The following is a 17640-nucleotide window of genomic DNA, read 5'->3' on the forward strand; positions in this document are numbered from 1 at the left end:
CTCAGGTCCTCTTGAATCCAGAGCCAGGGCTTTATCCACTGTGTCGCCTAGCTGCCCCTGTGTTTATTTTTTTAATTTTTCAAAGGGAATAAAATTCAAATTAAGTTTGTTGAATTGAAGTAGCCATTGAAATGATTTCTAAGGGAAGATAAAGTACCTGTTATCCCCAAATTAAAATTAAAAAAGCAAGACCTTTATTAAATTTCAATTAGCTTTAATTTCAAAAACATTTATTTAGAGTTGTGTGCAAGGCAAAGTTTAATGAAGAACTTGACAAGTTAAAATTAGACATTATTATGTAAGAATAAATTTTCTTTTCAAAATTACACAATTAAGCATTAGGCATAAGACCAAACACAAATAGTGTGGATAACTCAGGGTAAGAATTGATGTAGTAAAGGTTTTTAGAGGAAAGAGTTTACTTTTTAATTTCCTCATCTGAATTTCCTAAAGATTAATTTTATTATATTTGGTATCACATAAAAGTTCCAAATCAATATTTACATTTATAATTATGCATAGAGAAAATATTTTGACTTGAAGAGAATTATACATATCATGAATCAGCCAAAGTAGACATATGTGTGGAATTACTTGAATGCTGAAAGATATGGTCTCCAAATATCCATTATTCAATCATCAGGCATTTATTACATACCAATGGCAGGCCCTTTGTTAATCTCTGGAGATATACATCCAAAAATGCAATAGTATTTTCCCTCAAAGAATTCATTTTGTTCTAAAGCTGTGTTTCCTTGCCCGGCCAATAGAGAGTCTCAAAAATATGGTCACTATTAGTATGATGTTCTTTCTTGCTACTTGTAGATTCCATTGTGTCTTCTTTACTGTTTGCAAGGTTTCCAGTTTTAGAAACAGACCTCCTCTTTAAAACAAAAAACACTGCAATACTCAGGAAAATAGATATGGTGCCCAGTAGCACAGTTAAGCCCAGATATATGTATCTAGAAGAAATTTAAAAATAAATATTTTTTTATAATTTTACCTTGACTGCTTATTTTGAAATTATGAGAACATAAATCTAACATTGTAATTCTTATTTCCAATTTATAATATGAATTATGTAGTTGTAAAGACCCTAGGAAGAAGACTAGGAAGGAAACTTTACTAATAGAATGACCTTCTAGGAGTATTATTTTCAGCTACCATTTCCCAAACACTTAGCTGGTAAATTACTTTTTACATAAGTTGCTTGTTAAGTAATTTGTGTTGTAAATTACTTTCATGAGGTCAAGCTCAAGTTCATCTTAGATTAAGGCTACCCTGGGAAATAATAATGAAAGTCAAAGCTATCAGTGACCCACAAATGACTCAAAGGATAAACCGAGCGTGTCACTTATATTCATCAGGCAAATTCATTCCTGAACATGGAACCACTCTAAACCATATGAAACAACAAATGTTACATTATCTATGACAAAATCACAGAATAAATTTTGCTATGACATTATTAAAAGTATGAATTCATCAGAATTAGTACCTAAAGGCATAAGAGTCATATAATCTGCAGGATCCTCGATATCCACACCTTTTAAGTCCCCATTTAAGACATGTTGTGTCTATCAGCAGTCCAAAGTATATTGGAGCTGGGATTCCGGCTGCAAAGGAAAATATGACAAATTAAAATACAAATATTATTTCATTAGATCCTCAAAAAAACTCTGGGAAGTAGGTGTTATTATTATATCCTTCTTATAGATGAGGAAACTGAGGCAGAGAGATTAAATGACTCACCCAGAGTGATAGAACAAGTAATTATCTGATGCCAGATTTGAACAAAGATCATCCTGTCTCCATGTCAAGCACACCATACACTACACAATCTAACTGCCTAAATTCTTTCTGAAACACTCAAAGAACAATTTAAGTTACTTTGGATTTTTAACTGTGATATGGAATTTGAAGCAGTTGACCAGATGATTCAAGTAGACAGTACTTTTTTTCTAAAACATCTAAAATTTAGGTAGTTAGTTGCTTCTATTCTCACACAAAGGGCCAGCCACAATGACTTAGCTTTAGTTTCTAATTCTTATCAATTTTATTATATTTAGATTATCACTATAGATAACAATTATATGCTTAAATTCATCATATATATATATATATATACTGCTTAAGCTCTAAATCAAGTTTTATTTTGCCTATTGAACTAGTCTTATCTGACAATTTTCAAGATGATTTACAAATAAATGAATGAATGACCTATTTATTTAGTGTTTGTTTTGTGCCCAGTACAGTGCTAAAAACTGAGGTTACAAAGAAGTAAGGATAGAGTCAGAAAACACAATAGGAAATTATCTCCAGAGAAAGTCATGTTAGTCTAGAAAATTAAAAGGATGTTGAGTGGGACCATAGAAAAGTAGATTAACACCCTCCATCCATGGACAATGGAGTAGATTTATTCAAATTGATGTTTCCAGAGGAAGAGGTGAAAGAAAAGACATATACAGGGCACCAAGATGGTTGACTAACCTTGGAAGAGATAAACAAAAAGTAAAGAGACCAATTTTACATGTGGGTTTCCTCATTTATATTGTCTTATATATAAAATACAATTATACTAAAAATTTTTTAAATAAATATTTCCATTCTTTTAAAAAATGAAGTACAAGTACTACTTACCAAAGACTCTTATTGCTAAAGTATAGATTCCCAGGGCAAAAGACTTAAAGTGAGGCTTAATGGATCTAAAAGTAATAAAGGTATAATAAATGAAACTACAAAATTAATCCAAAGTGGTAGTACTAAAACATCTCTGCATTAAAAACAACACTGTAACAATATAAAACACAATAACTTGTTTGATAAACATCAAATCACATCAATATATTATGGAATCCAAACCTTCACTTATTGCTATATTTAAATGAGTGTAGATATATACAAGGGAAAATTTTTAATTCACTAAATAGAGTTTTGAAATAGATCATTTCATTTAAAAAACTAATTAATGAGAATTAATGATAAATTAACAACAATAATTTATAAACTAGTCTATTGTTATCTTTATGGTCATGAGGAAAAATTCAACAGAATTTGGGAATAATCAGTCATATTCATCATTAATAATCAATATTACTATCATGATTTATTATGTGGTAATGCTGTATGGTACATACCTAAAAAGACTAATCCTGACTAACAGCTGTTGTTAAAACTATCTTCAGGGATCTGAAGGGACTCACATTTTTAAAATCATGAATCTCATTTTGTTGTGTGTTAGTCTCCATTTTGATGGATATAATCATTAGTCAGTATTCCCAGGAGTTGTCAGTTATATAGGATACAGTACAATCCTATGTGGAGGAATATTATTATTCCCATTTTACAGATGAGGAAACTGAAATGTATAGATGTTAAATGACTTGCCCATGGTAGTAACTATTTGAGATCAGTTTAAAACTCAGGTCTTTCTTCCTCTCTTCCAGTACTTTATTACTACAGTATTAGTTGTGTGATTTTGAGAAAGTCACTTAATCTTTCTGTGCTCTAAGTAAATCTTTTAAATCATATGTTTTACAGAAAATGACAACTTGGAAGGGTACTGATAATTTCTTGACCCAGTGTTTCATTATAACAATGAAACCACAGGTCCACTAACTATCCCTATCACTTACAATAAGTTTTTAAATATAAAATATACTTTATTAATTATTATGAAAGAAACATTAGAAAGAAGAAAATGTTTGTACCCAAACTGTTAGGAATATATTTACTATTATTTTTAGCTTGCATTCCATAAAACCATAGTGCTCATTGTGCTAACATTGAGCTAATTGTGCTAATATTATGATGATTGTGCTAATAATCTTATGTGTTAGAAATTGATATGATGTGTTCTCTCCCCTCTATATTATGTCAAATTTTATATTAAAAATAAGTATCAGGGCAGCTAGATGGCGCAGTGGGGCAGCTAGATGGCGCAGTGGATAGAGCACCGGTCCTGGATTCAGGGGGACCTGAGTTCAAATCCGACCTCAGACACTTAACACTTACTAGCTTTGTGACCCTGGGCAAGTCACTTAACCCCAATTGCCTCACTAAAAAAAAAAAAAAAGTATCTGTATTCACCTCAGAAGCAATATATAACCGGGTGTGCCACCTACAGATAAAGTATAGGAAGTGATGACTGATGTTACCAGGAAATATAGAAACATTTTTGAACATTCATTTCCATTTTGACATCTGCCCACCATTCCTGAGGAATTTCCTGATTTAGACTCTGTAACTCCTACACAGGTGCAATTGTAAAATATTTGGAATAGAACAATAAATGTTTCATAAAAATTATTATATCAAATTTTAAAACCTTACTGTATATATGTAGCTTATATGGGTGGGAAAATACCTGTCTCTTTTTCTTGTATAGATATATCATGCAAATGGTAAATCTAGACAGATTTCAACGAGCAAAAAACAAAAAATAGATCTAAATTTGTTCACTTAGAAACAGTAGATCACTGTTCCATAAAGTTCTACCCTTTATAAGAATAGCCATTCTGAAATTTGGGGAATAGATTTTTTCATTTGCCTCTACATAAATTCAGATTCTTTCTGAAGTTTTTCCTTGTCTAGCTTTGTGACATATGGAATAGCATAGGTCCTGAGCAAAGATTATGATTGCTTTTATAACCTATCATCTTTCTTCCCTTTCTGCGCTATGTGTTTAGGGTAGGGGCTATATTTTGCCTCTTTTTATATCAACAGATCTTAGTATAGTGTATGGCATATAAAGACACTTAAGAAATGTTTATTGATTGACTAATGCCTATTCCTATTAAAAGTGTTGACCCTTTCTCACTGGGACAATTTCATCAATCAAAAAGGACACACATTAAGGCGGTTGTGTGAGAAGCATTTAAAAAACAACCCCACTCAGAATATATAAAATAAAAATGTCCCATTTTCTAGAATCTAATTCATGTAAGATTGGCATGAGAATTTTAAGATTTAAAGCTAGGAAACCATAATACCTAGAACTCACTGGAGACTATGAGATAATTGTATACATATGATTTGGATGGAAGAAATATGGGTTTATGTTTCTCAACATAAGATAGAGGTGAGACTCACATAAGAGACCCTGATTTGAAGTAGTAGAATTGGTTAAGACCATGCCACCAAAGAGGTAAAACCAGACATTTGAGTGGATTTGAGAAGAATCCTCAAGAGACGAGAGACATAGGAAGACCTTAGTGTTTGCTGCAACATACTGCTTATAAGAGCTTACTGGCAGAAAAAAAAATCTATGCTGCTTGAAGTAGCTGATTGTAGGAAAAATCTTTTTTGCTTAAAAGAGCTGATTAGGAGGAGAAAAATAGTTGTTCAGAGTGGTCTGAGTAGGAAAAGTTCCAACTTTACTTTTTCTAGGACTGATATTTACTTCCTGAGAGGTAGAAACCATGTAGAATTCATTCATCCAAAGGAACAGACTTTTGCTGAAAGAGTGTAATGCTATTTGAGAATGCACTGAAGGGAATTATAATACTGGAGAGGCCTGACAGATTCTAGATTTGGGGTTGCAGTTTTACTGAAAAAAAGGTAACACTGTGTGGGTAGTCCAGAACAAGAACAGGCAGCATAGAAGTATCCCCACATAGCAGGAGAGCACAGAGGCCTAGAAGAAGAATGTCCCTGCCCATAAGTAAATTGTGTTGACTGTCTGATGGAAACAAAAAGACATCAAGGCCAGAAGTCCAGAGCTGTGAGTTACTCCAGGCATACACAATCCCTGCTCATGCTCCTTCTTGGTATGGTTATCTAAATTTGTGTTCATGCTCACCAAAGTATACTATATGAATTTGTGGGAGAGTGTGTCCTAGGTCATAGCACAGGTATTTTACTTATTCTTGACTTTGCCTTCTGCTTAGTGTGTTTTCTTATCAAGAGTTAGTATTATTATAATGGCTGTTTTATTGAATTGGAAACATTATTAAGGCTCTTGAGGTTATATCTCCACCCAACATACAACCAAAGACACTGAGTTGTGGCCACCCCTGTCAAGGAAAATCTCCACCATAACATCTGAAGTGCAGGCTAGGTAAGTGAACCAGACCAGAAAGAACAGCAAAGATGCAGGAGTCACGGTTAAGTGTTATTACACATGCATACAAAATATACACAGAAAATCTCCATTGTTTATCATGGATTTGATTGTTTCTAAGGAAGAGGCAAGAGGAAGAGAGCCCCCTTGTCATGGGCAAAAGAGTATACTGGCCTAATGGCTAGCCTTGGTGAAGGGTGCTAGAGAAATGAAGGATGAAAAATTATGTAAATATGAGTATATATAACTACAAAATAATGAGACATGAAAATGACTCTTATTACTTTGTAATTAATATGCATATATATACATGCACATACATATTCCCATACACACACATATATGTATGTATGTATATATATATATATATATGTAATATGAATATGGAAAGAAAGTGGGAAAGGGCATCCATTTAGATCTTCTACCTGTCATTTTAGCAGGATTGTGAAAGATGGACTGGGTGAATGACAGATTGGCTGTAGGAGGACATTTGGGAGGCTAGAGATAATGAGAAATTGAATTGAACTGGTCAAGGTTGAAATAGAAATGAGAAGACAGACTAAAATGACACTGCACAGGACTTCATCAACACTGAGGAACCAGTTATTGGAGTGAAATTGATGGGAATGTTAGGGTAAGAGAAATGTCCAGTACAACTTAGAATTTGTTATAGAAGAAGAAAGTTAAAAATAATTTTATGTGCAATTTAGATTTGGGGAGAAAAAATTTCAAAGGGTTCAGAGAAGAAACAGGTGGAACCCAATAAAGTAAAATCCTATAGGGAACAGAGTTCCAGGAGGTATGGGAGCACTTAAAAATAAACTACAGGAGACACCAAGAGGCATTTAGATTAGTCATTAATTGCCCAATCATCTATTAATGGTCAATTTAGAAAGAAGTCTCTGGTAGAGTGTCTCAAGGACCTGTGCTTTTCCCTGTACTATACAACTTTTTAAAAAATCACTAAGCTGGGTAAAGATATAATTGACTTTCATGCAATAGAGGAATTAGAATAGATATTTGACCTCATGTGAGAGAACTAGGAACAATGGATTATAATTGTAGTTGCAGAGAAATAGATTTAGGTTGGAAAAGCTTCCTTACAATTAGAGCTGTCCAAAAATTAGACTGTACTGCCCTGGGAGTGAAGGTATTTCATTTACATTGGAGCTATTTAAGATAATTCTTAGAAACCAGTTATCAATTATGTTTTAGAGCACTTTCTTGTCTAAGTATGGGTTAATCTAGATGAACTATGAGGCTCCTTTAAACTCTATTTTATGGTTCTGAAGTTAAAATGAAAGGATTGGTGTATACACACATGAAAGGAATTTAAGGCCCCTTGAGGTAGCCTTGAATTCTTTTATTTTTCCTTTGTATCTCCTGTATCTAGCATCATTCCTGCTGCATAGTAAACACTAAGAAATATTGGTTGAATTGAATATAGTCTGACCCTATCATTCTTTGAATGAAGAAACTGAGTCCCAGAGACTTCATGAGATACTCAAAGACATCAATAGTAGCAGAATAAAGGTTCAAACCCATGTCTTCTGCTATCAAAGCCAGTACTCACTGCATGTTGGGGCTTAGATAGAAAGAGAAAGATAAAGATAACTTTGAAATTTTGATCCTGGCTTTCCAGAAGAGAAACAAGAAAGTCAAGAAGTGAAACAGATTTTGAAGAAAGTGGTGAAGAGAACAGGGCGATGGATTTGAAATCATAAGACCTGTGTTTGAAACCTGGTTTTTCTTACTGCTGATATGCCTTAATAAACTGACTTCTTAGTTTCCTCATTTGCTAAAAAATTAAGGGAATGAAGAAAATAAACTTTGGGTATCCTTCCAGATATAAATCTATGTTATTATGATGCTAAGATAATGAATTTGCTTTTATGTATGATAAATGTGAGATGAAACAGGAAAGCCCAAAAGATATGCCCATTAACTAGTTAGACAAGGTGGGTGGGGGGGTGAATCTTGGTTTGTAGTCAGATGATATAGAGATTTGAGAGTCATCTGCAAAGACGTGAAATGTGAAACTAATAAGAGTTGATGAAATTGTTGGGAGAGAGTTATAACTTCACATAGTTTACTTGACATTGCCTAATCACACCAAATATACTTGGCTTCCTAATTCAGAATCATTTTTATTGTTGAAGCTAGAACCACAGAACTTCCATACACAAGGTTCTGTCTCATTGACACCTTTCCATAGGCAGGAAGAACAACAGAAAACCTAGACCAACACCGGATTTCTAATTCTGGGAACTAGGGCATTTCCCTGGCCTTTTTAAACCTGGCATGTTTATATTGTATCTCTTAACTGGAATGTTCTGCACTTGTTCATTGCTAATTTATGTCTTACTCTTCTTACAAGACTTAAATCATATCCCATGTCCTTTAACGAGCCTTTCCCAACAACCCCAGCTCTTGGTGACCATTCTCTCCCCTAAATTAATGCATTGCCTATCACAATCATTTGGTATTCAACCTATGTTATCTTGCATTTTTATTTATTGACTACCTATATGTTTATTCTCCAAAGCAGAGTATGATTCTTAAGACAGTAGCCATATACTTCTTTGCATCCTTTGTGTCTAGCATAATGTAGATTACCCACACTAGGTGTCCAATGTTAAGGGCTACAATTCTAGCTAGTCTGTCTAAAATATCTAATGAGTGGTCGCCAATAAATTATAAGCTTTAGCAAGAGTTAGACTTTTAAGCATTTATTAAGGAGAATAAGAATTTGGTAAAGAGAGAGAGAAAGGCCTAGTTTCCTATCTATTAAAGGGAGAGCACCTTTCTAGCTCCGCTCTCCACCAGAGTCCAAAGAAAAGAGAGTGAGAGTGAGCGCCAGTCTCTTCCTTCCTCCTCCCACTAGCCCATGTCACTTCCGCCAAAGAAAAGACTCCTGGTCTTGCCCTCAAAGACCTTCGCTTCATGGGCAGAACTCTTCTACAGTAAGTCTCCAGCAGGTGGCGTCATTCTAATCGTTACACCAATAAACATTCATTGGTCTAGATGATGTTGATCGAAACCACTGGCTCCAATGGGAGACTCAAGAGTGTGTCAGCAAGGAAACTTTGTCCTATAGGATTCTATATGATGTTTATGGCTGTTTCCACTCCAGTGTCAGAACATAGAACTAAGAGAGGGAATGCTTGGTATCTCCAGTTAGAAACCATTAGGTGTCAGAGTATAAATTATAGTCCTCATTTCCACCCATCCTTGGTTCTATGATCATTTCTCTTATCTATATATCTCAATGTAATGGGCCACTTGTGTATAAAGATCTGCCCTCTGCCCCAGTCACTTTGACAGGCCATGTTAAATTTTCTCCAGCTGTGCCAACATTTTCCCTGTTACAATGACATAGAAAGGAGCCTAAGATAAAAGGCAGAGTTCAGTGATTTCTTCCTCTCTGGTCTACCCATGTCCCTAACCAACTATGCAGGTATATTAGAATTTGGATACATAATTAACATGAGGAGTTCCTTACAGTGTTTTTACCACTTCCAATGGAACTTTGGCAACCAGCAAGACAAGCAGATACATAGGTGATTCCATTTTCTCCACATATAGGATCCCATTCTGTCTTTGAACATGTGCATCCTGAATTGCAATTTGAAAAGAGAGTTCGTTCATAATAAGAGACTTGCCTGGTTCTGTAAAGAAATGTAAACAATATACAATATTAGCAGGCCACATGCACCCTACCCAAAAATGAATTTTTAAAATAACGACCTTTAGTTGAGTTACTATTTTTGAGGACAATACTTGTAAAGAGCATTTAAAAAATGGTTGCCAAAGAAAATATGGTAATATCACTCAATTCTGAAAGATGATTTTAGGTACTCCAGTGGCTATATAAGCATTTAAGTTTAGAGGTACCATTACACAAAAAGTCCAGTCTCTGCCTTTTGACTTCTGGTCAATAACTTTTATCGAGTTACACTTTGACTTGGACTTGCTTCTATAGTCCCTAAGCAAATGTGACACATACACAAAATAGCCAGGGAAGTAAGCACCAAGCACATTTAAAAATAATTTAGCACACTGGTTCAATGGATCAATAGATCACAGATGATTATTATAAGATAATTCCCTTTCAGAGTTGTGATTACAGTCTCGGTGTTGATATTGTTTTTGACAGGACTCTTTTTTGGATGAGACCCATAATTTCATTTGATCATAGGAACATAGATATAGTGACTTAAAGGTCCCAGAGACCATGTAGTCCAACCCCTTCATTTTACAAGGGAGGAAACTGAAGCTGAGGGATTATAAGTAACTTGTCTAAGATCACACAATAGGGAAGCATTGGAGATGCTCTGACTTCAGAGTCATTAGTTTTTCCACTTTTCCATGGAATTCCCAATGAGAAAGTGTCTTTTGTCATTGCCAATTGGCATACATTCTGCAACTAAACTGTCTTAAAGAGTTTTCTGGGGGGCACTGATTGGGTAAGTTACCCAGGATGATGCAGCATGTGTCAGAGGAAGGACTTAAACTCATGTTTTCCTGATTCCAAAGCCAGATCTCTAATCAATATACCAAACTGTGTCTGAATGGTGGTATGAGGCAAAAAATAGCAATCATATTTATTAATTTCATTTCACAAATATTTACTATGTACCTGTTACATTTATTTACTGTACACCCAGCAGGTACTAGGTGTTAGGTACCCTGGGTGATATAAAGATGAATGACACCATCTTTGCCTTGAAGAAATTAAGAATTATTGAGTGAATAAAAAGGTTTTTATTAAGCACTCATTATATATGAAGCACTGTGGTAAGTGCTGAGATAACAGATCAAGTTCATGTTTATTTAAATTAAATTATTGAACATTTATTATTAAAAGTAACATTTACTGTTATAAACTTATTTTTATAATTTTATCTATCAAACAAAATTTATTTGTTAATAATTTTTAAAGTATTTGTCATAATTATTATTTATCATCATATTATTAATTTTCATAATAACTTACATTTATATATCAGTTTTGAAGTTTGCATAACTCTTTCATCACAACAACCCTATGACATGAACAGTGTGAGATATATTATCTTATTTTACTGAAGGGAAAACAGAGGCACAGAAAAGTTCAGAAAATTTACCAGTCTCACCTAGCTAGTAAGAGTCATAGGTACAAATTAAAGTTAGGCCTTTGGACTCCAAGGCCAGTGTCCTTTGACTTTAGTAAGCTGCCCCTTTTCTATAAGTTAGCAGTAGCCCACAGTCTCATCAGGAGGTATAATACATTTCAGCATGATTTATACATTAGAAATAGCTTTACAGATCAATTGTCTATTTGCCTCCTCTATCCTTTCTCTCATTCATCTCCCTGTTGTCTCTCTGATCTTCCCACAGTCTACTATGTCTTCTTTGTTCACACATTCATCTGTTCTTTCATCCATTCATTTTCTCACTCCTAACCTCTCTTCCTTCACTTGTCTTTTATGAATGTAATTCTTCCTTCTCTGACTCTATTAATCCCCATACCCTCAATTTTTTGAGGATACCTAAATAATTTTCTGTGAACTCTCATTTAGTTCACTCACAACCTTTTATTACTCTAGTTCCTTTTTATTCTTTATTATTGGATCATGGATTTAAGGGCCTCAGAAGTATCATCTCCTGAAACCTTTTCATTTTACATAGAGAAACTGATTCCCAGTGGAGTTCAATGACTTCTTCATGTTCACACAGGAAAAATAAGTGACAGAGGCAAGATTTGGACACATGTCCTGTGACCCTAAATCTAATATTCCTACTTCATCAGTCCCCCTCTTATTGTTCTCTTACTTTGCAGTTCGTTTTATTGTTTTTTTTTTTTTACTTTTTTCTCTTCTTACTTCTCTCGTTTTCTCTATATTACAGGTTCTTCCATCTAAAAGCTGTGGAGTCTTTGGGTTCTGTGACTTTTGCTACTTCATTTCTCACCTAGAAACCCTATTGTTCTAGTATTATATTCTCACACTCCAAGAGCTTTATGGTCCTAAGACCAGACTAGATGAAGATCATAGTGGCATCATCAGAAATTAATTGCTAGGAAGGGACAATACTGACCCTGTCAATAACAACATTAACTCATTTCTATAGATTTTTAAGGTCAACAGAGTACCTTGCTTACAATACTGTTGTTAAGAGAGACAATGCAGATATTGTTATCTGCATTTTCCAAATGTAGAAACTAAGGGTCAGACATTTCAAGTGACTTGTAATGAGTATCAGAGCTAAGATTAAAACCCAATGCTTCTTTCTCAAAGATTTTTTTCCTTTAGGCCACACTGACTCCAATTCATTTGTAATCTTTGCAGGACATTTCTTTGACCAGGCCAAGTTATCTAAACAAGAGTCTTATCTGCAGTTTTAGGACAAATACAAGGGTTTTTCCTCTCCTAATTAATAACTTTTATTTATGCCTTTTTATCAGAAGTAAATGGCAATATATCTCAGTAACTGAATCCTCTTTTTTGACAAAGAAAACTTAAGCAAAATCCAAGAAATAAAGTAATATTATATGATCGAATGTCATTCCATAACCACAATCCTTCACCTCTAAACCAAGAAGACAAAGTGAGTTCACCCCTCTTTTTTCTGGGGCAAAGATTAGTCATGGCTATTTTTCTGAGTTGGGTAGAATTTTAGTATTTTCACTTCTCTTGTATTGTTGTACATTGTTCTCTTGGTTTTCCTTGCTTAATTTCATCAATTCATAGAAGTTTAAGGAAAGCAATCCGGATGGTAATGGGATTCCCTTTCTTGTCAAAGAGACTAAGAGATAAGTGGTGGACCTTTGATTTCATTTATATAACTCCTGGATGAGGAAACCCTCTCCACCTCAATAAGTCAACATTGACTCTTCAATTTATAGTCTTAAAAAGTTTTGAAAGCTTCAGGCTTGATCTTATCATATACCTAAAAAGAAAAGTAAGCTATATGTAATAGGGATTGGCAGTTTCATGTCTAATCCTTTTTATGTGGCCTACTATGTATATGCAAATGCCTAAAGGTGGGCCTTGAATCTAGGTTTTATATAACTTTGAATGCACCTCTTTTTCTACCATTTCAGAATATCTATCAGTAATGAATGACACTTTTTATGGTTTCATGAATTATATTGTAGGCAATATTAAAGTTCTATAGAAGTTTAACTCTACAAGTTTTACCCCAGTACTTCTACATGGTATAGAGGAAGGTCAGGGTTCTGAAAGGCCACAAATGGACAACAAATTCTGATCAGTTCCACAACACTAAAATACAAAGTTTTCAAATATGGTACCAACAACATAGCAAGTCTCTGCATTGGCAATTTGCCTTACTACTAGGTGGTTACACATCTCAATCTACTGTACTTACTTTTGGAGTCTTAGGCAATTATAAAGGATAAACATATTGGACATTAAATTCTTAAATTTAAGCTTTTATTTGGCACAAATTAGTGCACAAAAATAAAGGCTCATGACTTAGCTTGAGATACCAGGAAGCATAGGGAAAAGGGCAAGAAAATTAATTAATACATTCAGCTCATAATCATTAGAAAGACAAGGTACAACCTTATCTCAGGAGGAGTAGAATGAATTTGTGACTTAGTAAGGTAGGTTCAAATCAAAAATGAAATAATTGTTGAGCTCGAGTATGAGGTGCAAGGGAACTGGTGATCAATTAAAAAGCAATTTCCTGATGGGACATTCAGCTTATGACTGACTTTCATAATTTACCCCAGTTAGGTACAAGAATGCATATAGTTGCAAAAACTGAGGGGGAAGACTTCTTTGGGCTCATCTGATTGGTTTCCCATTTTGGATGTTGTCAGCAGAGAGATACCAAATATTTAGGCTAATAGATCTCAGAATGGAAAAAAATACAAAAGAGGAAAAATGGTATGGGTAGGAGGAAGAGTGTTTTGCTAAAGTAGATATAGACTAGTAAGAAAGTAATAATAAGTAAGAAAGACCAGTCCTAGAAAACTGGAAGTTTTTGAACTCCATGTCTACACATGAATAAATGAAAAAAAAAATTGTCTATGATACCTTTTTTCTGCAGTGATGGTGGCATGGTGGTGGAAAAGAGGGTAAAGAGTGCTAAACTCAGGTAGTTTTTATGAACTTTAACTTGGCTGCTGGAACTTTAAATGTGAAATTTTTATCTAACAACCAGTGAGTCATCATCCTGCTCAGGCAATGAATCATATCAATGTGAAATTTCTTCTCTAAATGAAACAAGAAGACAAAAAGTAATTGGGACATAGATTCTCTCAAGAGGGAAAAAAAAGAACTGGTAAATGTGCTTTTATCGTGTATTCAAGGGCAGCAAGAAGTCTTACTTAAAAGGACATTTAGTCATCTCATTTTGCAGTAATCATAAGCTTTTTTAAGAAAGCCACTACTGGTTTTACTTTGCTGTTTTTCTTTTTCGCAATGGAAGTTTCAGTGGTTGTAAGAGTTTAAGATGCCTCAATAAAGTAAAAGAACAAAAAAAATGAATAAAGATGAGCTAAATAATTGCTCTTTGACTAGCCAACAGAATACATCTCTAAGCTACGTTTTAACCAAGGATTTTTTTTCTTTAGTAATTCCTTAGGGTTTGTTCAATTTCATTTTCAGAAGTTCTTATTACTGTTGTTTTTAGTTTGAGCATTTCATATTTTTTGTAGGTTATCATCTATGTACAATAAGTTATCAGTATGACAACATATACTTATATAGGGTAAGATCTGATATTTTCATTTCCTCTCTTTTTAACCAAATTATCTAAAGGTTTATTGATTTTTAAAGAAACATTTAATTTTATCACTTCAATACTAACTTTATTTTCCATTTTATCTACTTCTCTTATTAGAGGATGATAGGTTGTTCAGTAAGGGATTCAGTTCTGGACCTGGAGTCAAGAATACCAGAGTTCTAATCCAGCCTCAGCCATTTATGAGCTGTGTGACTCTGGCAAGTCACTTAACCTCTCTCTGCTATAAAATGGAGATGATAATAGCACCTCTTTCTCAGGGGTGTTATAAGAATCAAAGGAGATAATATCTATAAATTTTTAGCACAGTGCATGACACGTAGTTAATGTTTGTCCTTCATTCTCATTTCCATTATAATTTTTATTTTTAGTGACTTTTAATCAACAAATGTTTATTTTATTTTTTCAAGTTACATGTAAGGGTAGTTTTCAACATTCATTTTCATACAATTTAGATTTCCAATTTTTTCTCCCTCCCTCCCTTTCCTCCCCCCCTCCCCCAAGATCAAAACCAGGTTATATATGTATAATCCACAAGTGTTCTTTTTATCAGTTCTTTCTATGGGGGTGGATAGTAAGCGTCCTCATTAGTCCCTTGGAATTGTCTTGGATCATTGTATTGCTGAAAGTAGTTAAATCCTATTTAATCTGGGCAGTAAGTGAGTCTAACACTCATCAGAATTGACTTAAAGATTTTAATCTGATTAGAATTGGCTCAAGGAGAGAATAACATACAGACTCAATTGGGTGGAATAATCTGTCTAACCCTGCAGGAAAATAGGAAGGGAAGGGACGAACAGAGAGGGGCAAAAGAATTAAGGGCAGATTGGGGGAGGGGACAGACAGAAGCAAATCCCTGTTGAAGAGGGATAGGTTGAAGGAAGATGGATAATAGAATAAATATCATGGGGAAGGGAATAGGATGGTAGGGAAACAGTTAACAATAATAATCATGAAAAAGAGAAAAGGGGGAAAATTGTACAAAAATATTTATAGCAACTTTTTGTGGTGGCTAAGAATTGAGAATCAAGGGAATGTCCATAAATTGAGGAATGATGGAAGAAGCTGTGCTATATGATTGTGGTGGATGGTCTTGTGCTATAGGAAATGACAAACAGGATGATCCCAGAAAAACCTGGAAAGACTCATGAACTGAGGTATACTGAAGTGAGCAGAGATGGGAGGACATTGTGCATAGTGACAACAGTATTGTTCAATGAGCAATTGTGAATGACTTAACTACTGTCCTTCATTCTCAAAGAGGACCATAACATCAGGGGGTTATATCATGATTTGCAGTAAATTGGATTTAATGAGGGAAGACTGTGCAAAGCCACCTATCTCACTCTATCCTCCAGAGCCATCTGGGTTCAGTGGCAAGATATAGATCAGGACAACTAGTGATAGCTCCAGATGTTTAAGGCTACTGAGATTATATGACTTGCCCAGCTAGATTCATAAACTCCTTCCTATAAGGGCTCACAAGATCCCTCTCCCTAATTGCTGGTAACTCCCTCCATTAACTCTCTCATATTTCTCTTTTATTCATTTTCTGTTTTTCATATCTATTGTGGTAAAAATTATTGGAGTTTTAGCCGACTCGTTTGGGAGGGGCCACACCTGGCCCACTTGAAGTTATGTATGCTACTGAGGTCACAAGGAAAACTCTCCATAGACAGTTTCGAAGGACCTCCCCTTTTGGGGGAGGGAGATTGAACACTCTGAGGGGAGGAGAGCCTCTCCCAGAACACTCTCACGCTTGCCCACTGGCTCCACAATCTTCTTGGTGATGTGGAGAAACTAGCAGATATCCCAAGGTGTGGTGAGTTTTTAAAACCCTGCATTCCTTTGAATTAGCTTAATTGGAAATGATCTGGGGATTGCATAGACTTAGTTTAGAGTTAAGAGAATTTATCTGTTTTTTCTTTTTCCCTATTTCCTTATCTTTGATTTTTATTAATTCACTTTTCTTGTTTAATTAATTCCCAAGTAATAAAATCTGAGCCTTTTGTGGAAAAGAAGCTGTAAGGCTACTTTCTTATTGGCCTGGGAGAAATATCTAAAAGGGCAGTTCAGAGGGGAGGGAGCTTTGAACTTAGAGGTCCCTCATTATTTCCGGGACCCCAATATTTTGCTAGTCACCCAATTAACATTCCACATATTAAATTTTGGCCCCTACACTATTTATATGTGTACACATTGTTTCCTCCAATATAATGTAAGCTCCTTAAATTTAAGAACTCTTTTGTTTTTAATCTATATTCCTACATCCCAGCACAATCTCTAACACATAGTAGGTATTTAATATTCTTATTAATTGACTGATTATTCATGGTAACATTTAAAATAATACAGTTTTCTTATTTCTCAAATTATTTATATTTTTGCTTTGGTTGCATAACTCTAACTCCTGCATTACCAGAATAATGCTTTCATTTTCATTCTGTATTCATCTTTTAAAAAATGTGTCTCTTTATGTAGCAGAGCATTGGTCTTTGATTTCTCATCCAATCTTCTATTTTTCCTTTTATTTAATTGGTCAATTCATTTATATTAAGGTTAATGATTGTTAGATTTTGCTTTTCTCTACTTATTTATTTTTGTGCCGATTTTTACTCTTTTCCTTATTTTTAAGGTAGTATTTCATTGCTGTGAGTAGTTTTGTTTATGAGTTAGTTGCTTTGCAGAATACCAAATTTAAGTTCCTTTTTCTCTTCTATTTCCATGTTAATATATTTTTAGGCCTCATCACAATGTCTCTCTTGCTTGTGTGTTTGCTTATTTCTTTGTTATTTTCTTTGTGTTCTTTTTGGTTTTGGGGGACT

At 34.4% G+C, this 17640-nt stretch overlaps 1 protein-coding gene across 6 annotated transcripts in view; it reads right to left on the minus strand.

Annotated features, from left to right (window-relative positions):
* Window positions 1–220: 220 nt before the first annotated feature.
* SLCO1C1 (solute carrier organic anion transporter family member 1C1) overlaps window positions 221–17640 on the minus strand; it is a 101268-nt gene continuing 83848 nt past the window's right edge. For 5 of the 6 annotated variants that reach the window (XM_043968824.1, XM_043968825.1, XM_043968827.1 and 2 more), the window contains 5 exons: window positions 9564–9729; window positions 4090–4274; window positions 2641–2705; window positions 1499–1616; window positions 221–962 (listed from right to left, as the gene is read on the minus strand). In XM_043968824.1, the coding sequence (XP_043824759.1) occupies window positions 740–962; window positions 1499–1616; window positions 2641–2705; window positions 4090–4274; window positions 9564–9729 (757 nt within the window). In that variant the 3' untranslated portion in view covers window positions 221–739. The remainder of the gene's footprint in view (window positions 963–1498; window positions 1617–2640; window positions 2706–4089; window positions 4275–9563; window positions 9730–17640) is intronic. The other variant, XM_043968828.1, reaches the window with a different exon arrangement.

Source organism: Dromiciops gliroides, chromosome 5 (assembly GCF_019393635.1).
Source record: "Dromiciops gliroides isolate mDroGli1 chromosome 5, mDroGli1.pri, whole genome shotgun sequence".
Lineage (NCBI taxonomy): Eukaryota > Metazoa > Chordata > Mammalia > Microbiotheria > Microbiotheriidae > Dromiciops > Dromiciops gliroides.